Source organism: Pan paniscus, chromosome 7 (assembly GCF_029289425.2).
Source record: "Pan paniscus chromosome 7, NHGRI_mPanPan1-v2.0_pri, whole genome shotgun sequence".
Lineage (NCBI taxonomy): Eukaryota > Metazoa > Chordata > Mammalia > Primates > Hominidae > Pan > Pan paniscus.
The window spans coordinates 158,567,796-158,595,068 of record NC_073256.2 but is presented as its reverse complement, the minus strand read 5'-3'; the positions used below and the strand labels follow the sequence as shown (position 1 = coordinate 158,595,068).

General features: G+C 53.3%; 1 protein-coding gene across 8 annotated transcripts in view; it reads right to left on the bottom strand.

Moving 5' to 3' along the window:
* Positions 1-388: 388 nt before the first annotated feature.
* Positions 389-27,273, bottom strand: part of DENND3 (DENN domain containing 3) — a 68,133-nt gene continuing 41,248 nt past the window's right edge. For 6 of the 8 annotated variants that reach the window (XM_008972865.5, XM_008972870.6, XM_008972866.5 and 3 more), the window contains 9 exons: positions 21,255-21,514; positions 19,962-20,132; positions 18,536-18,665; positions 15,893-16,000; positions 11,459-11,598; positions 7,215-7,375; positions 5,979-6,112; positions 3,958-4,076; positions 2,646-3,881 (listed from right to left, as the gene is read on the bottom strand). In XM_008972865.5, the coding sequence (XP_008971113.3) occupies positions 3,489-3,881; positions 3,958-4,076; positions 5,979-6,112; positions 7,215-7,375; positions 11,459-11,598; positions 15,893-16,000; positions 18,536-18,665; positions 19,962-20,132; positions 21,255-21,514 (1,616 nt within the window). In that variant the 3' untranslated portion in view covers positions 2,646-3,488. Of the gene's footprint in view, positions 2,365-2,645; positions 3,882-3,957; positions 4,077-4,415; positions 4,498-5,978; positions 6,113-7,214; positions 7,376-11,458; positions 11,599-15,892; positions 16,001-18,535; positions 18,666-19,961; positions 20,133-21,254; positions 21,515-27,273 lie in introns of those variants that run through there. The other 2 variants (XM_063606920.1, XM_063606921.1) reach the window with 2 other exon arrangements.

Genomic DNA, 27,273 nt, shown 5'->3' with positions numbered 1-27,273 from the left:
GAATCTCTCCAAAGCACAGGGGAAAAAAATCGAAGGCATCAAAGTGCCCTTTCCATTTCAATAAACTCCACTGGCCAGGATTCTGTTTGCATAACACAGAATAAACATGGAACCCAGGCCTGCCCAGCACATTTACTCCCTGGTTAGCACCTCTGTTCACCTGTTTTCTCTTTTATATGAGTGACCATTTCCTAAAACGCAATCAATCAATCACTGTCAAGTAAGATCTTGAAATTATCACCATGGAGAAAAGACATGAAGAGTCTGCATTAAGGTAACGTGACCGGTGCCTAGAGTGAGGAAGGAGCACGTTTCAGAATGGTCCCGGGTCATTTTCAAGACCTTCGCCCCGTCACTGTTGGATGAAATAAGGAGCCGGACATCAGTGTTTATTAAACCAGATTTATTCTCCACAAGCTGAAGATACCTGAGGTTACATGAGGACTGGCATTAAATAATTTATAAATGTATTTCTGACAGACTTTTATCATAAGGATTCATGTGTTTACAAAAGCAAAATCCAACCTCTCCGCAGCTAGAAAGTGGGAAGGTGCCCGGGCTGCAAGCACAGCCTTGGGGGAGGATGAGGCCACATAATTCTCTCCGCCCGCACTCTCAGAACGCCCCAAGAAGTTAGTGGCTATGCAAAGCCAAGCCTTGGGGGAAAACCTGGTCCGTGGTGTGGACTCTCCAAAATGCAGACCCAACCGGAGGCCGGGCCCGCCTTTCCATCTGGAGGCACTGCAGAGCTTCTGAAAGCGGCCCATCCCAGGAGCCTGGCAAACACCCCCAGAGACCCTCAGGATGCGCCGGCCCTGGGGCTTTGTCCTGAGAAGCTGGGGCTCCGTGGCCCAGCTTGTGGATGGGTGCCCAGGGGGCAGGCCCCATGTCCTCAGCACGTGCTGACACGCTCCCTCCGGCTCCAACAACCACACCAGAACCTTCCATAGAACATTTAAGTAATGAAATCTCAACATTACAGTAAAAAGGTGCAAAGGGTCTCTTTTGCAAATATTTATGTACAGCTAAGATCTTGTTGAGTTCAGTAGAGCATGCTGCGCGTACACATACGCAGTGTGCACACGGATTCGGGGAACTGAGCGGCACGCTGGAAGACGAGATCACACGTGTGCACACGGATTCGGGGAACTGAGCGGCACGCTGGAAGACGAGATCACACGTGTGCACACGGATTCGGGGAACTGAGCGGCACGCTGGAAGACGAGATCACACGTGTGCACACGGATTCGGGGAACTGAGCGGCACACTGAAGACGAGATCACACGTGTGCACACGGATTCGGGGAACTGAGCGGCACACTGAAGACGAGATCACACGTGTGCACACGGATTCGGGGAACTGAGCGGCACGCTGGAAGACGAGATCACACGTGATGCTGTTTTACTTTTGATCCCATGTGCTTTCCTGGGCATGATATTTTAGATGGAACTTTTTCTGGTCTGGAATCTTTGGTAGAAAAAAGGTCTCTAGGATTATTATAAAAATGTTGCATCTATTAAAAAGAAAAGGAAAAAAGACAGCTTGCCTCAGCTGGCCCAACCCCTGTCGCAAACACCTGATCGCAGGGTGGTCCCCTCCACCTGGGTAGGCCCTGTCCACCTTCTGTGATGGGAGAGAGCCCACAGTGGTTACCCGAACCACCCTTCTCAGGCCTCGCTGGAGGCCCCGGGGCTCCCGGCTCCCTGTCATGTGCCCAGCCCAGTGTTCCTCGGTGATTCGTAAGGACTGGGTGAGTGAATGAAGGAAGTAAGGAAAGGTAAAACCAGAGACGTGAGGGCCACGGGTCACCTGTGACTCGGCCAAGCTGCTGGCTCCAGTGCCAGCCCCTGGTTGTGGATTCCAGAACTTTCTAGGCAACAAAGTAACCTCCCAGCAGAGGTTATCACCAACGAGACGCAGCTGCCTGCCTGAGACACACCCCAACAGGAAACACCCTTGGTGCAGTTTAACCAGGGGGCCCGAAGGCCTGAGAGAAGGTGCGTGGCCATGGGTCTCGCGGCTGGCCACACGGTAAGTGGGCTCCATGCTGAGCCTGGGCTGCTCTGCCCTGCCACCCCTCCAGGCTTCTGCTCCTGGCAGGCTCTAGGGGGCAGCCAGTCCCCACACATAGGGCACAGTTCCACTTGGCAGACTCAGCCACGTTTATTCCCCTTTCCAAATGGCGACCTTCCCCTCCTCCCTGCCCGACCCACTCAGCACGTATCTGTCCTCAGCCGAGCACAGCGTCCTCACGGTGTCCATGTGCGCCACCAGCTCCTTCTCCACGGTCTTCCTCTCGGCGTCAATCACGTAGATTTTCCCCTTGGGTGTTCCCTGCCCCAGCCCTCGGCTGCCCACCCAGACCTGCCAGGGAGAAACGGGAGGGGTCAGCAGGGAAAGAAGCCCCTCCCAAGAGCACCAGGGCTTTGCCCGGCTACCCAGAATTGACGCGTGTGTCTCCAAATCTATGTCCTTCCTGGACAGGGCCTCTGCCGCCTGAGGGTCAGGGCCGCCTGGCAGGTGCACAGGACCCTTCTCGGGCTTAGAACCTAATGGCCGAGGGGCCTCTGGGGAAGAAGACTGCATTGCCTGCTGGAAAAGTGCTGGGGTGCATCTTAAGTGTTCTCACCAAACAACAGCCACCTGTGTGAGGTGACAGATATGGTAATTAGCTTGTGATTATTTCACAATGTATACTGAAATATCACCTTGTATACCTTAGATATATATAATTTTTATTCATCAATTATACCCCAGTTAAGTTATGGGGGAAAACACTAAACGAATTCCGCCCCACCCCCGCCGTGTCTCCGACTTGCTCGGGGCCTGGAAGTCCAGCTTTCCTTCCAATTTCTCCCTTTTCAGATGAGAATGTCTAACCTCTGCCTGGCCCAGCCTTGTGTTTTGGGAAGAGACGGCCTGTTCTAGCTGCGCAGGTTCACGGTGCAAGAGGGGTTGGTTCTGCCCCAGGTGGGACCCGTCCACGGCTCACCCACATTGGAGGGCTTTGGCTTCACTTGGAGATTTGGGGCTCAGAACTGACGCTGGAGGGACTAGGACTTCGGGGGATGTAGTGATGGAGGGGGTGTATTTTGCAGGTGGAACAGATGTGGATTTAGGGGGCCAGAGGGCAGACTGTAATGGGTTGAACAGTGTCCCCACAAATCCATATCTATCCTCTCTGAACCTCAGAATGTGAGCTTCTTTGGAAGTAGAGTCTGCAGATAGATAGTTCAGATGTGGTCACACTGGTTAATCCAGTATGACCAGCATCCCCATAAGAGACACACACAGGGAGAGAGTGTGCCATGTGGTGCAGGCACAGGTTCGAGTGCCACGTCCACAGCCAGGGCACGCCAAGGACGGCGGCCACATGAGCAGGTGGTGGAGAGAAGGGCCTGCAGTGCACGCTCCCCCCGAGCCCCCGAGGGAAGCGGCTCTGCCGACACCTTGGTTTTGGACCTCCAGCGTCGAGAACTGTGAGAAAATTAAGTTCTGTCATTTGAAGCCATCCAGTTTGGGGGAATGCGCTGTGGAGTGCTTGGACCACACCATGAAACCAGCACATGGTGACCTGTGGGCCCGTTGGCACCAACCCTGCACGTGCCTGTTAGGAGGGGAGCCCTGAGAGGCGAAGGCAGGAGGGCACGAGGGCGTGCGGCTGGCTCTTGGGAGCATGGGGATGCGGCCAGGGCAAGCGAGACCTGCCGGGGATGCTGGGGATGGCGGGCCCTCCACCCTACCTGCTTCTTCACCCGGATCATGCAGTTGATCTCAGAGCAGTCCTCGAGGGGCACCCTCTGCGGGGGCTGGGCCAGGTCCTTCAGGCTCCAGATGTAAACCTCGCTGCGTCCTGCACAGGCCGCCCACAGCTGCTCCTCCTGAAACACAGGGCACGGTGTGGGCTATGGGCCCCGGGCCACGCGCGTGCTGGGCCCACAGCCCCTGCTGGGATACCTCAGGAAGGAGCTGGAAGGCCAGGAAGGAGGTACTGGTGTCTTTGAAGTTCTCCTCAATCTTCAATTCTTGATGGAGGGATCCATTCATTTTCATGACCATGATGCTGTTACCTGTGCCTGTGGAAGGAAGGAGCTAGGATGGGGCCAGGCAGTGTCATTGGCAACATAAGACGCCAGCACCAGAGCCGGCCTCACTGCTCTTTCCAGCATGGTGATGGGGGGATCACCATGTGCCACCTGGCGCCTGAGGCGTGCACGGGTGAGGGCTACTGGGAAAAAATGCAAGCTAGAACCCTGGGTCTTTAAGAAGAAATGAGGCTCACCAGAAAACGTCAATATATGGGCAGTTTCTTAATTTTTCTTAACTTTCTTGAAAGATCATTGACTGCTTAAGCAAAAATTTTAAAGAATATATTATTGGGAGTACCACACTTGATACTGTTGTAAGCTTCTTACCCTATCCATGAAGCAGTATCATAGTTAGTTAAGGAGGAGGGTGATCGGTTAAGGTTGCATATTGCAATTCTTAGAGCAACCGCTGAAAAATAAAACAAAAATACAATGCTTAAAAACAGTAAAGAAGATTAAATTGAACATAAAAATATTCAATACAAAAGAGGGCAAGAAAGGAAGAACAGAACAAATAACATGAAGGACAACCGTTGGCTTGCACCCAACCACGTCGCTACCGGCCCTGAAAGTGAGTGGAACAGTGGGCAGGGGCCTGCACAGGCGCTGCTCCCAGGGAGGCGTCAGCGGGCACCGGGCACACGACAGTGCTCAGCACCATCAGCCATGAGGGAGCCACAAATCCAAACCACAAGACACCACTTCACTCCCGCGGGGACGGTGTCAGTAAAAACAGGTGAGAACCAGTTTGGGTGAGGATGTGAAGAAACGAAGCCTGAGACTGCGGGTGGCGTGGAAGCTGCTGCCGCCACTTCAGAAAACAGTCTGACAGTTTTTCAAACAGTTAAGCAGAGTGAACCCAGTGCCCACTTGGGGCAGGGGAAGGATGAGCAAGTTGTTCCATATGCACACAATGGACTATTACCCTGCAAGAAGGAGCGAGCTATTGATATTGATACTCAGAACGTCAGCGATGAATACTATAAACATCCTGCTGTCTGAATAAAGCCAGATACAGAAGAAGGCCTACTGTAGAGTCCATTTGTAGAAAGTTCTGTAAAAACCAAATTCAGATGACAGAACTAAGAGCACTTGTATCCCCTGAATGGGGGCACGGCCTGGAAAGGGGCACAGACGCTTTCAGCTGTGATGGAAACGCTGCGTGTCTTGATTTGTTTCATGGTTATGTAGTTTAGATGTTTGTCAAAACACAACAAACTGAGCACTTTTTGGTGAGCTTTACTACATGTGAAACACGCCTCCATTACAAAAAAGAAAACGTATTCCCAGCCGTCACTCATGTAATCTGGCACATGCCGAGGAAGACCTCAAAGTGCCGGCAACTTCTGTGCTCTGGGGCATCCAGAAATGCAGACACAGCCGCCAGGCAAAGCACCTGCTCCTCCCATCGCCCCCTGGCAAAATCCCCAGTCTGGGTCCACGGAGAGTCCCAGGCTGCAGCTCTGTGCCAGGCAGCCGAGGGGAACAGAGCATGGGCTCGCCAGCTGCCCCCAGGTGTGGAGACGTGACGCACACAGAGGCCTCCCAGGAGGAGCAGCCATGACTCCGGGGGACACGTGGGCCAGCTTCAACCCCAGAGCAGGGCACAGCGAAAGCCAAGGTGAGGGGCAGGAGAGCAGTGGTGCGTCCAGGCAAGACAGGCATCCCGTCAGCCACTGGGTAGAAAGGCAGAGGGAGGCCTGGGGAGCCCCCGGGAGCAGCAGTGCGGGTGGAGTAAAGGTTGCTGCGACCACAGAAAGGGAACCCGAGTTTAAAATAAAGACTGGAAAGGCGTGAAGCAAAGGAAAGAGGCTTTCTGCTCTCGTTCAGCATCCTTTTCCCAGAGCAGGGAGGCAGGGTGCCTGCTCTGATGGCAGGGGCCGGACTTACAGCACCACAGGCGGCCACCGTGCAGTCTGATGGACGTCAGGCCACCTCTCGGCAGCTGGAAGCGGCTGGTCACCTGCAGCGTGCTCACATTCCACACCAGCACCGTGCCATCCATGCTGCACGAGTACACGTCGCTGGGGGCACAAAACACACACACACACACCTTTAACTTGGGCCCCTGAAAACACTGTGCACATTTTAACCCAAGAGAGAACCAAGTCGCCATGAGAAAATGTGCTCAACACGGATAACCTGCAAACATGATAATAACATGCAAACATAACATGCAAACATGCTATGAATGCGGCCACAGCCAGGCTTGGCTCAAATGTAACTGACTTGGCAGGAAAAGGCGGGTTTCTCGGGACGCCCACCTCTCCCACCACCGCGGGCCGCAGGCTCAATGAGGTGTTGTCATAGAGCCATGACGTGACCATGAACTGAAATGGAACCTCGTCAGCGGGCCCCGTTCACACAAGGGACCAGGGAGCCAGCACGATCCTCAGAGCTCTCGGGTGACATGGGCTGGCTGCAGGTGCAGGCGGCTGTGGGCGGGGCTGGGCTCGAGCCTGCACCCTGCGCCACCCCTGAACCTCCTGAGCCAGCTTTGCTTCCAGACTAGCACCTCCCTACCCACCCCAACAGGGCCTGACACAGGCGCCCCCGACACTAAGTCAGGGGAAAAAGGAGTGGGGAGTGTAGCCCCTCACCCAGGGCTGGGGCTGCCTGGACCAAGTGGGCAGCCTTGAGCACTTTCCCCATCATGGGCCTCTGCTCAAGGAGACCCCAGCTCCTCCTCCCGTCTCCCTGGATGCCCACTGTGTCCAGTGCTGCTCCCACTGTGGGAAACAGCAGCGAACAGGCAGCCCAAGGCCAACACTGAGCACTCAGGCGATTATCAGGCGAGTCCAGGCTTCTGACACCATGGCTGGTGCACCTCTGGGAGGCTGTGCCCTCTCGGGGCTGCCCCATGCCACTGTGCCCACAGCAAGCTCAGCAGGAAGGCCGGGTGTTGTGCCTTCATCACCACGCTTGGCCCACATTGGTGTCATGGGTTCTCCGCACCCGTGAGCAGAAGCAGACTGAGGACACCACCCAGCTTTCCTCGTTCTAGATCCACTTCACTCTACGCCCCGCCTGGCCCCTGTGGGCACAAGACTTGGGAACCCTACCTGCTGTGCCTTCTGCCCACCCACAAGCCAAACAGTCCCTTCTCCCCAGCAGAGCTTACTGCACCTGGGTGCCTCCTGTCCGTCCTGCACAATCAAATCCGTGACACTGGAGCAGTGGGCTGTGAGCTGCTTGTTGCAGGACATGCTGTGGACGTTGATGATGTAGATGACGGAGTCTTCCGAGCCAACCCACACCTGGTTCTGGTCGGCCATCACCATGCAGTTCTAACGGGAGGCCACGGGAACGTGAGAAATCAGTCAGTCTCGATACTGGTGAAGTCATATTCTATACATTTACTGCACGTGCTGAATTAGCGGATATGGAACCACTGCTCATAGGGGACACGCCGGCTCAGGGTCCTGGGAGCCTCTGGCCCTGACGTTGTCATCCACCCATCAGTGCATAAACTTGTTCTCCGCGTGCTCTGTTCACAGACACCTTATTGACTACGTATGATTGATTCATTAACACGAAACCCACGGCCGCCAGCACTGTCACTGCGGCCTGAACCAAGCTCATCTCACACATGCATTTTCTCTGCAAGACACGTCACCGCCTCCTTGTGCTTAGGGAGCTCCATGCTTGAGGCTATCTTAAATGGCAAAATCACCAACAAAAAGCAAAAAATGTGAAAACTGTGGCACCAATCAGGCCGAGGAGAGGACACTTGTTGGCCCAGAAAATCCATATCAGGTGACTCAAGTTTTTCCCCACTCTGTGCATGTGGATGTCTGTGGATCACCAAGAAAATACCACGAGTATCTGTTTTGGGAGTTACAAGTAAATATTAGCAGGTGGTCGAAATTGCAAATACGGAATCTCCAAATGATGAGACCGACTGTATGTGAACAAGCAGAACTGGCAGTGCTCCCAGTGTCTAGAGAGTGTGCTCAGGGTTTCTGGCTAAGCTAAGCAAAGTCAACATAATGATTGCTTTTAGACTCTTTGAAATCAGAATTTTTATTTTTATTTGTTTGTTTATTTTGAGACAGGATCTCACTCTGCCACCCAGGCTGGAGTGCAGTGGCATGATCATGGCTCAGGGCAGCCTGGATCTCACTCTGCCACCCAGGCTGGAGTGCAGTGGCATGATCATGGCTCAGGGCAGCCTGGATCTCACTCTGCCACCCAGGCTGGAGTGCAGTGGCATGATCATGGCTCAGGGCAGCCTGGATCTCACTCTGCCACCCAGGCTGGAGTGCAGTGGCATGATCATGGCTCAGGGCAGCCTGGATCTCACTCTGCCACCCAGGCTGGAGTGCAGTGGCATGATCATGGCTCAGGGCAGCCTGGATCTCACTCTGCCACCCAGGCTGGAGTGCAGTGGCATGATCATGGCTCACGGCAGCCTGGATCTCACTCTGCCACCCAGGCTGGAGTGCAGTGGCATGATCATGGCTCACGGCAGCCTCAGCCTCCCGGCTCAAGCGATTCTCCCGCTTCAGCCTCCCGAGTAGCCGGGACCACAGCCATGGGCCACCACGCCTGGCTGATGCCACCACGCCTGGCTGATGTTTGGCAGTTTTAGTAGAGATGGGGTTTCCCCACGTTGCCCAGGCTGGTCTCGAACTCCTAGACTCAAGCAATCCTCCTGCTTCAGCCCCCCAAAGTGCTGGGATTACAGGCGTGAGTCACTGCGCCCAGCCTTGAAATGCTTATAACTAAGAACAAACTGAAAAAAATTAAATTTAGAAAAATAATTTCCCTAATTTTTCCTTTTTTGTTGTTTGGTTTAAAGCATTACTAGACTTTTGTCAATATTTTTACTGTATCATGGATCCTATTACTTTATCATCTGAGACTCATGATTTGAATATGGGGGGAAATGATTTAGCAGGCTCTTACTACCTTCTAACATGTAAAGTTTGCTATTCAGGTATCTCAGAGTGGTCCCACCCTCTTGGTGGTATGTATTTGAGTTCACAGTATTTGTTTTATAGCAGTTTTGCAAGCACATACTGTGCCATGGGTTTTCCCACATTATTTTTAGACAAGGGAACACGGCCATCAAAACTGATACCATGGCCGGGCGCAGTGGCTCACACCTGTAATCCCAGCACTTTGGCGGGGCCGAGGCGGGAGGATTGCTTGAGCCCAGGAGTTTGAGACCAGCCTGAGCAGCAGGCTGCTGTATTTTGTACTCAAAATACAAAAATTAGCCGGGTGTGGTGGTGCGCACCCATATAGCCCCAGCTACTCGGGAGGCTGAGGCGGGGGGATCGCTCAAGCCAGGAGGTCCAGGCTGCAGTGAGCAGCGATTGCGCCACTACACTCCAGCCACGGGCAATGGGAGAGGGACCCTGTCAAAAAAAAAAAACAAAAATGATACCAGCCAATGCCTAATACATACTTAGGTATATACTCCACTGGAGTGTTCTTTTCACATTAAACATGTGAAAAAAAAATCCTATCATGCTCAAGGAGTAAGGCATGAGGATTTCTCAGCAGATCCCATGATGGGGTGGCTGCTTGGAGGGTGACCAGATAGGAGGAGAGTGTAGATGCGAAAATATTTTGAAAACTATAAAATGCAATTTAAATGTGAACGTCATCTGCAAATCCACAAGCAAGAACAGGAGAAACATGGACAAAGGGTGCACAGGCCACGGTGCGGGGGAGTGTGGGGTCGCAGAGCACGGGCAGCTACTCAGCGGCCTCTCGGGCGACAGGGAAGCGCACACAGATCCGCAGGGAGGGGCAGCTCACAGCGCTGACGGGCAAACAGGGAAAATCCCCAAGAAATGATGGTCTGCAGGCAGGCGGGGCCGCTGGGGGCCTGGAGGGATGAGCAGGGCAGGAATCCCAGCTTCCACACTCAAGATACCATGGTCATGGAAGAAGCGACACACCATGGCACTGCCAAGGACACACTACTAAAAATGTATTAACAGTTGTACTTGTTTTAAAATTATCAGAAACAATTCAAACTTGCTTTAAATCAGGGGTGTGCACTCTTGTGGCTTCCCTGAGCCACAGTGGAAGAAGAATTGTCTTGGGCCACACATAAAATACACAAACATTAACGATCGCTGATGAGCTAGAAGGAAAAAGATTGCAAAAAAAAACTCAACATATGTTTTAAGAAAGTTGTTCACAAATTTGTGTTGGGCCTCATTCAAAGCCGTCCTGGGCCACGTACAGCCTGCAGGCCACAGGTTGGACAAGCTTGCTCTAAATGAGAGGAATAATGTGTGACGAGTGGACGCTGAGTTTTGCTGGGCCCTGGTCTCTGCCACCTGGCACGTGGGGACAGGTGGATAACACTCAAGTCACTGCAGAGGCAGCTGTCTCCTCTTTTGCTCCAAAAGAGACCCAGTAACCACTGTGCCACCAGGAAACACCAGAGTTCCCAGGAAACACTGCAGGTTCATTTTAAGGCCCTGGTCCCTGGGAACCTTAGTGCTGCAGTACAGGATGGAAGACATCGTTCCCAGCCTGGGCAGCATGGCAAAACCTCATCTCTACAAAAAATACAAAATTAGCCAGGCATGGTGGCGTGCACCTGTAGTCCCAGTTACTCAGGAGACCGAGGTGGATCCCTTGAGCCCAGAAGGTCGAGGCTGCAGTGAGCCATGACTGAACCACTGCACTCCAGCCTGAGCAACAGAGCAAGACCCTGTCTGAAAAAAGAAAAAAAAGAAGGAAATTGTTCCCAAAGGGTAGTGTGAAGCCTGTAATAAGCAGGCAGAGACCACAATGGCTCCACTTCAACAGAACTGACGTCTATTTTTATTATTTTATTATTATTATTTGTCTGTTTGAGACAGGGTATGGCTCTGTCACCCAGGCTGGAGTGCAGTGGCACAATCTTGGCTCACTGCAGCCTCGACCTCCCAGGCTCAGCGATCCTACCACCTCAGCTTCCCAAGTAACTGGGACTACAGGCACGCTCCACCATGCCCGGCTAATTTTTGTACTTTTTGTAGAGATGGGGGTCTCACTCTGTTGCCCAGGCTGGTCTCAAACTCCTGGGCTCAAGGCAATCCACCCACCTCAGCCTCCCAAAGTGCTGAGATTACAGGTGTGAGCCCCTGCAATCTATTTTTAGATGGGGGCCTGAAATCTGTTTTTAGATGAGAAACTCAAAGCCATTATCTTCTCCTTCAATAAGGACGTGTAAGTAGAAGTTTGGAACAAGCTTACATTTAATTTGAAAACTCCAGGTAAAAGTTAAGACCCCCTGTTTACAGAAACTGAGTGAGGCTGTGGAATAGCTTGTATCCTACTGTCGAATATGGATGGACACACTTGGGTTTCAGAAATCACGTGAAGTCAGAGGCTTCTTTCCTGACGCTTCATGTACTCACCACTTTGGCAGTGCCCACTTTAAAGGAGCGCTGGTGGATGGTCCACGAAGAGGCATCGAACACGGTCACGTTGCCCTCGCTCAGAGCACACCATAACTTGGGGTGAGCATCTTCAACTTTCTCGGCTGGGTCAAGATGCCCTAAAGAGGAGAGCAGCACAAAACTGTTAGGAGGAAACGCTTCTGCTGTAGCAGCAGGTGACTGGTGCCCTTACTCAGGTGTCTCCTGGGCCCTCCTAAGTGCCAGGCCCGTGTTAGGTGCTGGACGTAAAAAGACGTGCCTAGGCAGAAGCTGCCCTGCCCTCTGGGAGCTCAGAGTCAGGGGGGCAGCTGGCTGGTGAGAGGGCCACAAAGACAGGGGCAGAGCCACAGGCAGACGCAGAGCCGAATGCCTGTGAGCTTTGCTAAGCCAGGACCTGCCAGCTGAGTGAGCATTCACTAGAGGAAACAGCCAGGCAGAGGGAACTGGAAGAGGAGCAGGTGGACACAGAGGGAGGGAGGCAGGGAGGGAGGGCAGCTGGAGAGACGGCGGCAAGGGCCATGGTGCCCCCCACACCCTCATGTGCAGCGGGCTCCGCGTCTTTCCCAGCACTGGGTGGCGTCCATCTTTTTAATTTCGGCCCTTCTAAGGGTGTGGAGCTTTTGGCTTTTAAATTGTGGTTTAATTGCATTTCTCTAATTGCTAATGAGCCTGATGGCTTGAACTGGCCATCCCCATGCCCTCCTGTGGGAAGTGTCTGTGTCTCGTTCTCCCTAGTTTGTGGCTGTTATTTTTTTTAATCTTTTTTATTTTTACTTTTTAACAGACGAGGTCTTGCCATGTTGCCCGGGCTGGAGTGCAGCATGTTCACAGGTGCGATCGCAGCAAACCACAGGCTCCGAGTCCAGGGCTCTGGCCACCCTCCCGCCTCACTGGGACCACAGGCACGCCCGGCCAGCTGTTCCGGTGTTCTGGATATGAGCCCCTAACTGACTCCATGGTGCTGTATTCATAAATTACGTATGACATATAAAAATACCATAAAGCAAAAGACTGGTGAATCTGACTACATTAAAAGCAATGATTTTAGCAGCACCCATTTTAAAGATCCTTCCCAGTCTGCAGCTTACATTTTCACCCTCTCAAAAGTGTCTTCTGTCCATTTCCTGTGGCAGGGTCTGGGGAAGGGGCTGTAGGTGCCGTGTCCGGCCATGAAGATGGCAAGAAGCCTCTGAGACAGTCCAAGAAGCAGGCCCAGGAGAGGGACAGGGTTGATGAGGTTTCCAGCAGAAAGCAAAACAGACCAGAACCTCAAGGGGCCGAAAGCACAGGCCGCAGGGAGGCCCAGTCACAGCTGGAACTAAGACCCCTGGCGGAAAGCACGCTGCTCCCTCTGCCTGGGCGGTGGCGGCCTGGACTCCACTCCTGTTTCAACACCTGCACCCCCGCCAGGACAGCTTTTGCCATCTTCAGCTAGAGTGAGCGTTGCCCTGGAGCCTGTTGCACTTTCAAGCATAAACTTTTCTTTTTTTTTTTTTTTTTTTAATTAAAAAAAAAAAAAAAAAAAAAAAAAAAAAAAAACCTGACAGTGTCACGTGACGTCATTAGTGGCTTCTCACCCGTCATTCCCACCTGAGCCTGCCAGAGGGCGCTCTTTGGTCTTCTACCCTCAATTTTGTGTCACCGTGAATTAAACCAGCTCATTTGAAAGGAGGGAAAAAAAAGTGTCTTCTTTTTAAAATCATTGCTTTTGGCCAGTTGTGGTGGCTCACGCCTCTAACCCAGCACTTTGGAGGCCAAAACCGGCAGATTGCTCAAGCTCAGGAGTTCAAGACCAGCCTGAGCAATACGGCAAAACTCCCATCTCTACAAAAAAAAAAAAAAAAATACAAAAATTGGCTGGGCATAGTGGTGTGCACCTGCAGTCCAGCTAATCAGGAGGCTGAGGGGGGAGGATCGCTAGAGCCCAGGAGGCAGAGGTTGCAGTGAGGTGTCATCGCGCCACTGCACCTGGGTGACAGAGCCAGACCCTGTCTCAGAAAAAATAAAAATAATAAAGTCATTGCTTTTAATATAGTCAAATTCAACATTCTTTTCCTTTATGGTTAGTATTTTATATATAATTTATGCATTTTTTTCTTTACCATAAAGTCATGAAAATATTCTTCTACCCTATCACCTAGAAGTCTGCTTGCTTTCATTGTTCACATTTGCCTTTTACCACCACGTTGAGATTTCGGCCCCCTTGGGCCTGACCGCAGGGCAGTCTGAAGGGGCGAGGTTTCACCTTTCCCCTGAGGATATTCAAGCGACCCCCCGCCCTGCAGTGCCGCCTCCGTCCTGAGTCCAGAAGGGCAGGCCTCCCGGTCTTTCTGGGGTGCGATTCCAGTGGTCTGTTGCTCCCATGGGTGAGACACTGCCGTCTCTGAGAGGCACGCTCCCCGTGGGCAGAGCCTGAGCTGACCTGTGGCCTGGCCTCAGGGCTGGTTCTCCTAACTCCTAGGAGCCTGTCGGAGACCCAGCCCCAAGCTAATGGGAGTAACAAGACTCCCCCTTCTTGATGGGGCCTGACCCCACCTCTTGTCCCTGCAATCTCACAAGGCTTGCAAAAGCCCTGCTCGGCTACCAGCTTCTCGGCCACCCCTTCCAGAATCGGCAGCCACAGGAAAAGGCGGTTTCCCCATTCTCCACGGCTGCTTTGCACGCTCTCTGCAGGCCTTCGAGATGCTCCTGGAGGGGATGCCACCTGAACTCCTCGCCCGTCACAACAGGAAGCCCAGAGTGAGTTTCATTTCAGGGAAACCAACCGGGACCTAAAAATACCATGTATTCAAATGCCATGGTCAAAGTGTCTTGGTCTGTGGAGTTATCTCTGGCGAAGTCAGCACAGAGCCCGGCTTAGACACATCAGGTAGGGCTCACGCGGGGCGGCCCTGATGACGCTGCCTGCTCACTCAGACAGGGTCTATCGCGTTCCTGGGTTTCTTGGCCTGCCATGAAGAGAGAAAAACTCTCTTATGGGGAAATCGCTTCACACACAGCTTCTCTGCCCACCTGAAGCATGAGCTCCGTGTGTGAATGGCCAGGTGCTCTGTGAAGCCGTGGACATAGCCTGTGAGAGGGGGTGACACCTACATCTGCATCCCTGACACCTACGGCTGACACCTGCAGACGCAGATGCAACAAACAAAGTGACAATTTTAAAAATCCCTTCTGGGCTGGCGCAGTGGCTCACACCTGTAATCCCAGCGCTTCGGGAGGCCAAGGTGGAGAGGTATATCGCTTGAGCCCAGGAGTTCGAGATCAGCCTAGGCAACATGGCGAAACCCCGTCTCTACACAAAAGTTTTAAAATCACCTGGTTTCGGTGGCACGTGCCTGGATTTGGTGGTACAAGCCGATGGTCCCAGCTACCCAGGAGGCTGAGGCAAGAGGATCGCTTGAATCCAGGAGGTTGAGGCTGCAATGAGCCATGACTGCACCAACTACACTCCAGCCTGGGCAACAGAGCAAGACCCTGACTCAAAAACATAAAAAATACACACAAAATACAAATCTTTTCTGCCGAGAACTGTATTCCTTTGTTTTCCACACTGTAAACCCTCAGCATAAGCTTCCCTGCTGCATTGTCCATAAGCCAAAATTAAATAAAAGTATTTTCCACAGTTTCAACGTGCAACATGACAGCCATCTTTTTTTATACCAAGACCCTTGGCCGCGCCCATTTCCTTCTCCTGCCACCACCCTGATGCGGCATGCAGGGTCCCAGGAAAGCCAAGCACAGGAGGCAGGTGCAGCCGCACCCAGCGGAGAAGAGGGACTGGCAGGCACTCAGGGCCGCTCAGGGCCACACAGACTCCTTGTCATTCCAGTTTCTATGACAACAAATATCTGAGGCGCCATCACCTTATCACCATGACAAGAGGATCCGATTAAGAGCTTCTGGGGAAACGATGTGAGCGAGAGTGCTTTAGAAAGTGCCAGTGTTAGCCAGGCATGGTGGCGGGTGCCTGGGGTCCCAGCTACTCGGGAGGCTGAGGCAGGAGAATCACTTGAATCCAGGAGTTGGAGGTTGCAGTGAGCCAAGATTCACCACTGCACTCCAGCCTGGGTGACAGAGCAAGACTCCGTCTCAAAAAAAGAAAGAGCTAGTGTGACCGTCGACTGCTCTAGAAGGTGAGGGACGGCAGCCCTGGGGCGGGAGCTCAAGTGCTGGCCCCATTCCATCTCCCGTGGGCTCTCTGGCTCCAGTCACCGTGAGGCTGAGTCCATGGAGCGGTCGTGCCAGCTGCACACCTGTCACTCAGCACTTCACCTCAGAAAGCAACAGGCACCTTGTCCCCACTTATCCCGTGACACTGGCTCCCCTTTCACTTCAGGGCTGACCCTGAACCCAAACCTAAGTGCATCAGATTGGCTGAAAACTGGCAGCGAGGAGCGGGCAGAGGGGCCTTACCCGGAGTGTAGAGCAGCACATCCACCGCTTGTGGGAACGCCTCCCCCGCCGAGGGGTTGATTTTATGCTTCAGTGTTTCCAGGGTTGTCTCCGGAAGCGTCATGGGCACTGAAAGACAAGACACTTGGAGTGTTACTGTTGCAGCCTCAAGGAAACAGACGCGATGCAACGGCCTCACGCACTCTGATTTCTGCAGAATATCAGCTTGCAGGTAAAACTTCTTAATTTGTGAAGACAAAGGTCTCTTGGACCCGGGGCACTGAAAGAAAGCCATGCACCCTCGGCCTCCTTTCCTGGTTGTCACCTGGTGTGCGAGTGAGTGGCCAGGCGCATCCCCCACCTGTGTCCACACCACACCTCCATGCCCCTATGCCTCGAGCTGCCTTTGTTTAAACACAGCCTTCTTCTCTGCTCCTGAGCCATCCCATCTGATCTCTAGCTACACCCAAACATGACACAGTGCCCAGCAAAGCGGAGATATAAAATTCTCCTCAATAACGAAGCCCTCCCAAGATGAAACCCAGAGACCTAACCCACGAGCGCGGTTTCCCAGCCTAGAACCAGGGGCGTGTTGGGCTGGATAATCCTGGCTGTGGGCGAATGCCCGGCATCCTGTGTGCCATGGGATGTTGAGCATCACGAGATGCCAGTAGCACCTCACACACAACCACAGATATCTCCAGGTGCTGTCAAATGCCTCTCCGCAGTGAGGGGGTGCAACATCGCCCCCCGTTCAAAACCACTGCTCCTCAGGATATCCTAATGCTCCTCTTGCTATCCAATCCAACCCATGTTTCCAGGCAAAACCTAAAGCGGCCTCCTGCCTGGAGGCCCCCGGGGACAGCCTGCTCTGACACGGCTCCTCATTGCTGCCCGGAGGCCCCTGGGACCAGCCTGTTCTGCGGTCCCTCCTGCCAGCCCCTGCGGGCGCCTCGACCTCCTGCGTCCAGGACTCCCTCAGTCCCTGCCATCCAGGGCCTGCCCCTTAAGTGCTTCTCTTCCATCATTTTGTTACTGTCATAGCAACCTGATGAGATTGGTCCCGTTATCCCCATTTTGAAAAAAGAAAGATGAAGAAACCGACACACATCGACATCCGTGATCAAATGAAGATCACACTGTCAGCAAGGGGTCGACCAGGACTCCGCACGAGGCTGGCGGGCTACACTGGGCTGCGGTGAAAGCCAACTGGCCGCGGCCAACGCCTCTTCAGCTCCTGCCTCGGATTATGACATCTTCGGGTATTATTTAATTCCGTACAGTCTGAGACCTTCCATCATGAGTTGACCATAAGCTACTAAATTAAGCTCAGGCTCGTGTGTCCTGAGCTTTACACATGGGAAAATGTTTCCGGATTTGTAACGAGGGAGCGGGAGCCAGCGCACCACACCAAGTGACACCAGCATGGCGGCTCCTCCTCTGCCGTCATGCGCTGATAACAGAGGCATTAGAAGGCTTTCCTGTAAACGCCCGACAGAGATTAGGCATGAGTTTGGAATGAGATCAACGGCTGAAGTAGGGGGTTGGTTTGATTTTGCTCCCAAGGAAAAAGAAAAGAGCAATCAATGTCTGGTTCCAGGACTATCAGACAAAAGCTCCTTCAAGCCACTCAGCTGGCCTTGCAGGAACGCAGGCACCTGAGCCCGGCTGCTGCTGCAGCTCAAGGTCCCTCTGGGTCACGTGGGAGAGGGATTCTGTACCCAGAAAGTGGCAGAGGTCCTGCAGTTGGTGACAGATGCCACAAAGAGAGCAAACTGTGCCCAAGGAAATAAACACGTAAGTGAGGTTTGTTCCTAATTCTGCGACTTTTTAAAAAGCCAGAGTCCCCTAGATCTACGCCCAAGGGAAATGAAAACAGATGTGCACACCAGAGCTTGCACATGAATGCTCACAGAGGCCACGCCAGTGCTCACTCACTGATGAAGGGACAGACCAAACGTCCTTCACCCGAACGGTGTCTATCACTCAGTCACAAGAAGACCAGAAAACCCTAGGCTTGAAGATCACCTTTCACAAGAAAAAAATGGGAGTCCAGCACCAGCCTCTATGGCTTCCAGAATGCGAGAGCCAGATGCAAATCTACAGGACAGTCAGAGGATTCCTGTCTGGGGAAGCTGACCCAATCAATAAAAAAGCGGATCCTGACGTGCAGGGCCTCTTCTCACTCATGCAGCGGTGAAGCCCGTCAGTCAACAGGCCAGCTGTGTAGAGGTTCCCAGCTTCTCAGCAGGTGTGTTCCTAACTGCAAGTCCCAGACACCCGCTCCCCACCAGTCAGAGATTCCAGGAGCCGCTCCACAACCTCCCACAGGTTTCTACTCTGCTTCAGCCAGCCAGAGGAAAGGCTGTTGTTTGTAACTACGAATCACCACAAATGCTTGCAGTGTACATTGCAATGCTATCGAGACATTAAAACGACGAGGTGCCTCAATTGGATGCGCAAGGGGCTCCAGGGTGCACTGTGCAGTGAAGGAAGGAAAGATGCCGGACAAGGTGTGCGACTCGAGAGTAAATTACAAATATAAAAGAAAAAACTGGGGGATCTGGGCTCGGTTCTACTTAATAAAACAGACATCGACCAGATAAAATCACTTAAGGCGTGTAATCAGGACAATGATCCACGCTAAGAACGGGCTTATCTTACTTTCGTTACTCGTCTTATCAAAGTAGGATAACTTGGAGGCAGCGTAGATGGCGCCTGGTGACTGCAGTGTGCCGACGACGGCGTCCATCAGCAAGACGTTGGTCAGCGCCTGCTGGACGTAGTGAGGGTCCTAGAACAGAAACATGTGCGTTTCAAAACAGCAAGAATCACTAAGATCAGTTCACCGGAGACCTTGTTGCAACACACAGGACAATCCTTCCAAAATGCATTTTTCCAAAGTGACATGAAGAGTTTAAATCACGGATGAATTTGGATTTTATGTCATATATTTCTTCTCTTACTTAAGACAAATATTGATTGTTTATACCAGGGCTCAGCCAGTGTTTTCTAGAAGGGGCTAGGCAGGAGGCATTTCAAGCTTTGTGGCCAGTCTCAGCTGAGATCACCCACTGCCTGCCACTGCGGCATGGGAGCACCGAGGGACATTTCATAAACAAACAGGCAGGACTGTGTTCCAATAAAACTTTACTTACAAAGACAGTCCACTGGCCCACGGGCTTTGGTTTGACTATGCTGGTTTATGCTATGTAAACCAGTGGGTATAGCATCAGATGGCTAGTCTAAAAGCCACAGGGCACTGGAATCTTAGAAAGGACCCAGTCCCCCTCTGCCCTGTGACCGGGAACTTCCTGTAATAACAGCAGCCCTCCTGCTGTGGCCCCATCTGTTCCTCCTAGCACTGCCACTGTAGTGGGTGCCATCGTCCCCGGCATTTCTCTGAGGATTAGTGGGGCTACACACCTCTTCATAACCTGGTGAACCCTGTGAGTTCCGCGTTCATGGTCTTTGCCCATTTTCTAAGGCGTCTTCCTGTCTTGTGCCACCCTTGAGCAGCGTGGATGCCTCCTCTACACACCACCGGCCCATGGTTCCCTTCATTACTATGCAATTGTCATTTGATATCATCAAAGCTATCAATTTGGCCCAAAGTAAATTAAGGTACAACAATCCCTAGAAAAATCATCTCAACCCTGTGGAAGGAAAGCAGTACTGCCCCTGCCGAATTCCAAATCCTGTGACTGTGAAGAGTCGCTCAGAGCAGGGAAGCCCAAAACACCCAACTCCGGCCTGCGGGTGTGGACAGCACCAGCACCGTCCACCCCCGGGGGGCCCCACTCTCTGGGATGTCGCCAGTCTGGAGCGGGCAGTGGGGCACCCACACCTGCCCAGACTGCCCTGCGTTTTCTCATCATGCTCTTCCATAGCACCATGAGGCCTCTCGCTGGGTCACACAGACCACATCTTCAATGCTTCTGTCAAGATGGTGTCTGACAAACTTACTCTGCTGAAGACACTCAGACCCGAGCCCAAGCACTCACAGCTGAGGACCGCCACAGGACCCACAGGTGGCGAGAGGCCCCTGAGGCAGCCACAGCAAAGGGCAGAGGGGACCCGCGTCTCCCACCTTGTGGTCATCGGCCAGCTTCTTCCCAGCCCACATCTCCTTCACCATCAGGTGCCAAAGGTCACACTCGGTTTTCAGGTTGGCTTCGAAGACTTCTTTCTTGGACGCCACTCTGATTTTTAAAGTGGGTATTCTCCGAAGTACAAACGCAGTACTGGTTCTCTTGACCTCCTGCAGAGGCAGAAAAGAAAAGTTAGGAATGTCACACTCAGAGAACACGTGGATTCACCCAGAGACAGAGGCAGAGCGGGCTCTGGAATGAAGAGGCAGATGGGCTGCAGGCACACACCCTGCTGGCACGTGGAAGGCAGGGCCCCGGGCGAGGGGCAGTGTTCCCATGGACGGCAGGTAGGATTCGCCCGCGGTGCGGCACCTACACCCACCCACACAGCTGGGCTCGCCCAGTGTCCGAAGGCGGCGCATTCTCTCACACCCTTAAATACTTCTCTCTCCCTCTTTTTGTTTTTTTTGTTGTTTTTTGTTGTTGTTTTTTTTTACTTCCATCTCCCTTTCCTCATATTTATTTACATTTCTTTGGAATTCTAGAAGGAAGTCTGGAAAAGCAGGTGTGGAAAAAGGCATAAACTGAAGGCCAACAGCAAGATGAGGATCTGCTGGCCGAGCACTTACGGCTGCGGCTTGGCTGCCTTTCTGGCTTCTATGGCCACTCAGCAGGTGATCCATAAAACACTCGTGTATCTGACATGCCTCTCACAGTCCCCTTAAATCTGGGAAAACAACTATAAGGCGTAAGAGGAATCAGGATGAAATTCAGATTTCCTCGACAGGGAAAATGACTACCTTTAGAGTATAATGTTAAAACTGTTCGAAGATTTTTTAATTGTTATAAAATAAGCTTGTTATGTTTTATATGAACCAGGTCCGACTGTGACTAGAAAATGTGAGCTACTGTAGCTCACCGTGGCTGGCACGTGGCAGTTTCTCAGTAAACATCTCATGGATGAACGAAGGCGTCCTACTGTCCCTCATGAGAATGTCAGCCCACATTCTTACTTCCTGCCTCCCAGATGCAAGCCAGCTGTGTCAGAGAATCAGTTACCATTCTAAGCATGCTCCATATGCAAACTATTCAATCTCCACCACCCACTGAGAAGGTATCAGCCTTATTCCTGCTTTACAGATGAGCAAACTGAGGGACAGGAAGGCATTCGGTCTGCAGAAGGGCTGCAGCTGGTACTTGGCAAGGCTGGCAGACTCCTCAGGGGCCCACTCCAGCCATCTGTCTCCTAAACACAGGTGGGGTCTGGCGCCGTCTGCCTGTGCTGTCCTTACCTCTATATTTCTGAAGGTGGAAATCTCCAAGTAGCCTGGCCTTCCTTCGGTTAGGAGGAACAGGCGCTTCTGGGTCATGGCGATCTTGCCAACGCCTAGGTTTGTCTTGACGGAGCTGGACAACTTACACACACACTCGTTTTTATCCAGGTGTTCCATCACCAGCCACGGCAGACTGACCTCCTGGGCTTCTGCTTCCGTCTCCTTCCAGCAGTTGTAGAAATCTTTGAATGTTTCTGGGTCGATTTGTTTCTCCTGTCCTTAGTTTGATAAGAAGAAAAGAGAGGTATCTTACAGCCACATACCTCGGGAGCCCCAAGGGCTTCTCCATGACCTGAAGAAACCACGCACTACCGGAACCCGGCAGCAGGTGGCGCCAGCACTCAGGGCGCTGGATGGAAACTGCCTAGAAGGTTTCCCAGGGCCTTCCCGGCAGCCCAGGTGTGTCCAGCTGTCAAGGGAGGGGCACACGATCTAGGCTGAGCCCGCAGCCCTTTCCAGCCGCCCGCTCTGGGATGGCCACGGGACCTGCTTCAGGTAGTCACAGCAACGCTTACCTTTGGGTAGGAAAGTCCTTCCGGACAAGGACACTCTTCTAACGGGGGCAAAGACCTTCCGCATCACTAGAACTGGTGGCCACTGTCTTGGGGTCACAAGGGGAGCTAGTCCTAGGATGAAGCTAATGCCGGGAAGTTTGGATCCTTAGCGCCACTGCCCTGCCACTGGGTCCGCCTCTCCTGTAACTGGCCCGACCTCCACACTCTTTGGTTACCAGCAAATCATTGACTTTTGTTGTCTGCAACTGAAATCACCTCCGCTGATGAGAAGCAGTAACCTTCCCACGAGGCCAGCACTCACGGGCTCTGGAGTCCGAGGAGCCTGAGCCTGAAGCCCGCTTCACGACCTTTCACAGAGACTCCTGGCAAGTCGTGGAACGAACCTGCTTATCTGTCAGCGGGAGATGGGACGACCCCTCGGAAATCCCAAGTCCCTGCCGGCAGGTCCTGCCAACTCAAGCCCCTGGCCTGCCTGCTCGGCTCTGCCTCCACCCAGTGTCCCTCTCTCCGTCCCCTGACGTGCAGCAAGTCCCCCTCAGTTCTGCACAGGAAAACCCTCCTCAGTGGCTCCTGCCTTCAGAGCCACCCGCACTCACAGCCTGCTTTGCGTGGCACTCAGAGCCACTTTTCTCAAATGTAGAGAGGAGTTCCCGCTCCCGTGTTTAACACTCAGGTCTGCTTCTGTATACCACAGCCACATTCTTCCAAGATTGGGCCCCACCTACCCACCCCACAGCCCAGCCGTACCAAGCATGCTCCCAAACAGGTCGTGTTGTTACACGCACACACACACTCATCCTGCCTGCTCACACCAGGAAACTCCTACCCATCCCTCAACACCTAGGTAGGCATGCCCACGCACGCCTTCCCTGATAAGGCAGAGACATCCTGGCCAGGCCACTGCTGAGCTGCACACATGCTTCCCTTATGGCACTGCTGTATCCAGCAACACTTGCTACACCCCAAGAACCAGAATCCACTCTATATGGGGTCCCACTGAATCCTTACAGCCACCTTATGAGGTGGCTCATTCAAAAGGGGAAACTGAGACACAGAGAGGAAAGCCCTTTGCCAGCAGACCTGGGCCGTGAGGCTGGGCAGACGGTCTGCCCAGAGCTGGGGTATGCCTTCCCTGCTGGTCGCTGCTTGAAAGGGGAGTACCTGTGACCTCAGATCCTCAGATCCTCAGATCCCGAGTCTGAAACAGCAAAAGACGTGGCTAATGGTCCAGCTCCGCCACGCCCTGTTCCGATTCCATACCAAAGCGTCAACAGCGATGCCTGTCTAGGGAATCCGCTATCATGTCGTCACGGCAGCAACTAAAAGACGACCGCCACGGGAAGGAAGTCGGCGCTGTCACAGGCTCAGGAGGAAATTTCCTCATCTCTAACATCTCACTTCCGAGTCACAGGCACTGCCGGCCCTGCAGGGGTGAGCTGAGCGGGAAGGCAGGCTTCAGCACGCGGCGCAGGCGCCAGGCGGTTATGCGAAAATCTCCACCAGGTGGCGGGATTCCCGATGAATTATTCTTTTGGCCTGTCGGTATTTTCTAGTCACCAGATCCAAACAGAAGAGAAATATGCACCAGTAAGGGTCTCTGTAGGCCTAGTGCAATTGTTCCAAAGAAGTCACAGAAGAAGACAAAGGAGGATGCTGTGGCCCAGTGGGCGGGGCCTGTCAGGCCAGGTCTCTGCAGCCCCTGTGCTGGGCAGCAAGGTCATCTGTGAGGTCGCGAAGAGCATGGGGGTCCTCTCCTGACTCTGTACCTAAGATTGTTTGCCAGAGTCTCTCTTCCGTTTTAGAAATACCACTCAATGCAGCCACCTCCGCCTCTGACTGGGGTGCCTCAGCCTACACTTCCCAGGGGTTCTGAGTTGCTGGATTTATTTTAGTTTTTATTTTATGTATTTCTTTCTTTTTTTTTTTTTTTTTTTTAATTTAGAGACAGGGTCTTGCTCTGTCACCCAGGCTGGAGTGCAGTGGCGTGATCATAGCTCACTGCAGCCTCGAATTCCTGGGCTCAAGCCATCCTCTAGCCTGGGCCTCTCGAAATGTTAGGATCACAGGCGTGAGCCAAGGCACAGACTCTGGGTTTAAGGCAGAAGCACTTGTTACATGAATCACATCACATAAAACAATCTTTTGGTCAGGTGGCCAGGCGAGGAGAGGCCCAAGAAACAGGAAAAGGAGAGCAAGTGAGAGTGAATCGGCGAAGCCATCACCTAATGAAGGAGCCAGACACCCTGAGTGTGGAGCCCCAGCCATGGGTCCTGCCCCTTGCGCCACTCAGGGCAAATCTTCTTGCTACCTGGTCCACAGCAGTTACTGGGGGGCTTGGCAGGGTGAAGTGTGTGTCACCAGAGCCTGACACAGCTTCTTCTCACAGATAACAGCGCTGACCTCAGTGTGAGGGCGCTCAGGGCTCTAGAAAACCCCAACCAAGGGAGGAGCAGCAAGACCAAAGAAGTCCCATCAGGCAAGAAGCAACACTCACCGCAGCTGCCACCAGTGCTCAGCCAGCCTGTGGACACTACGCCACCAGCACTGCAGCAGAACAAGACAGTGCATGCCCAAAGTCACTGTGCAAACCCACCACCGTGCACACCCACAGACACTGTGCACACCCACGGCCACTGTGCACATCCACTGTGCACACCTACCACAGTGCACACCCACACTGTGCACGCCCACCACTGTGCACACCCACTGCCACTGCACACACCCACAGTGCAGCATGCCCACCACTATGCTCACCCAAGACACTGTGCACACCCACAGACACCGATATGCACACCCAGACACTGCACGGCCACCACCATGCACACCCACTGTTCACACCTACCACAGTGCACACCCAGACACTGCACACCCCACCACCACCATGCACACCCACGGCCACTGTGCACACCCAGACTGTGCATGCCCAGCACCATGCACACCCTCGGCCACTGTGCGTGCCCACTACCGTGCACACCCACGGCCACTGTGCACACCCACTGTGCATGCCCATCACCATGCACACCAACAGTGTGCACATCTAGGCATTGTGCACGCCTACTGCAGTGCACACCCACAGCCACTGTGCACACCCACTGTGCAGCACACCCACCACTATGCACACCCACAGCCACCATGCACACCCACAGCCACTATGCACGCCCACAGCCACTGTGCACACCCACTGTGCAGCACACCCACCACTATGCACACCCACAGCCACTGTGCACACCCACGGCCACTATGCACGCCCACAGCCACTGTGCACGCCCACGGCCACTGTGCACGCCCACAGCCACTGTGCACGCCCACGGCCACTGTGCACGCCCACAGCCACTGTGCACGCCCACAGCCACTATGCATGCCCACAGCCACTGTGCACACCCACTGTGCATGCCTACCACAGTGCACACCCACAGACACTGTGCACGCCCAGCACCGTGCACACCCACTACTTTGCACACCCATGGCCGCTGTGCACACCTATGGCTACTATGCACACCCACAGCCACTGTGCACACACACCAACACTGCACATTTATGACCACTGTGCACATCTGTGGACACCAGGCACACTCATGAGCCCATGTGATCCACAGCAGCTGTCATGCACGCGGTTGTTGCACACGCCCACATAGACACAATGCCCAGTCCTCATTTGTCTCCAGTTTCACACAAACACCAGCCGTTAACCTCTCTCTCGTCACCCACACGCCTCCAATACAACTGTTCCTGCTCAGCTAGGTGGCGTGCAGGCGACGTCACCATTGGAGCTGCCCATGGACGTCTCGCTTCTGCACGGCCATGCTGGAGGTGGCAGACATGTCAGCGTCCCTGGGGAAGGCCACCTCACGGGCAGCTGCAACAGGGAGCATATTGGCCTTGCACTGTTAATAGCAATTTTGCCATTAAAGTATGTAATGATGAAATTGCAATATTTTTTTCAATAAAATCTCTGATGTATTCTTATATCACATAAATTCGTCCAAAGATGGTGACATTGAGCTCTGACCAAACCTTGTTGTTTTTTTTAACAAATGCCCATTTGGCCAAAACATATATTAGGTGCTGCTTTACATTGGTAACTTCAGGCTCACATATCCCAGAATCAAGACCATTTCCTAACCTAATCGGCAACGTAAGCAAGGCCAAAGTGACAACAGGGCCACTGATGGCATTATCACAAGCAGCCAGGTCTGCTGGACAGGGCCCACACACCCTTCCCGGGCTCCCTTGCAACTGGGCGGCCACATGACACGATTCTGCCCAATGAGAGGAAACAGAAGGCACTGCGTGGCGGGGGTGGGGGTGCCTTAAAAGATGGACGGACCCTGCTCTTGCGGTGCTGATGCCCACGCGCTGGCTCGTGACCGGGAGACAGCAGGCCGCTCCAGGCCACAGAGGAGTGACAGAAGGAGCTGGCGCTAGATGACACGGAGGAGCCGCCATGCATGCCCTGGACTCCTGTCATGTGAGAGACGGTCACCCCCAGTGGGATTCAGCCCCTGCCCTGCCCCCCAGGTGGCTCCTGGGTGGTGCTCATCATCCGCAGGAGCTCGATGGAAGTGGGGCCCACCCTGCCCTGCCTGGCTGGTGCAGCATCTCAGTGTCCCCGAAGCACGGCACAGGGAGTGACCACAGAGCATCTGAGCTCACCCTCATCGGACTCCACAACTGGGACCAGCGAGGCCACGATCTGATGGCTTCTGAGCTCACCCTCATCAGACTCAACAACAGGGATCAGTGAGCGCACGATCTGATGGCTTCACCACGCAGGGAGAGGTACAGCGCGCACACACACGCACACTCTCACACATATACACACATACACATTTTCACACCCACACACATTCATATACACACATACACACTCATACACACACTCGGCCATGACATCCCTCAGAGCCCACGGGCACGATAAGCAAGGAAACTGCATTCCGCAGTGCTTGTTTCACAGCCGGAAGAGCGACCTGCCGGGCCTCTGTCACCAGGACAGCTTTTCCCAAGGGCCTGAAGAGCCCTACACAGCCCTAAGGAAAGGAGAAGCAGCCCAAGATAAAAATGGGCAAAGACCATGACAACACAGCTCACAGAAAAGAAACCAGAACTGCTTCCAAGCACGTGCACTGTTTGTGACGTCAGTGTGGCATCCTTGCACGTTCACAACGGGCGAGAGTCGAGACTGAGGAATGTGTGCTGCCTGGGAGCATGGAGGCGCAGCCCCCGCCAAGCCCGACTGACGGTTCTCACATCTCAAAGCAGGCCTTGGGTACACATCTCAGAGGAACTGACCCACACATACTCCAGGAAACAGGTGCAACACCACTGATGGTGAAACAGGTGGACAAATGGTGCCCACACACTACATACAGCACAGGCAGTGGTTGAAGTGAATGAACCCAATGGATGTGGAGCAACACAGATACGTCTTGAAAACACCATGAGTAAAACAGCACGTGCAAACT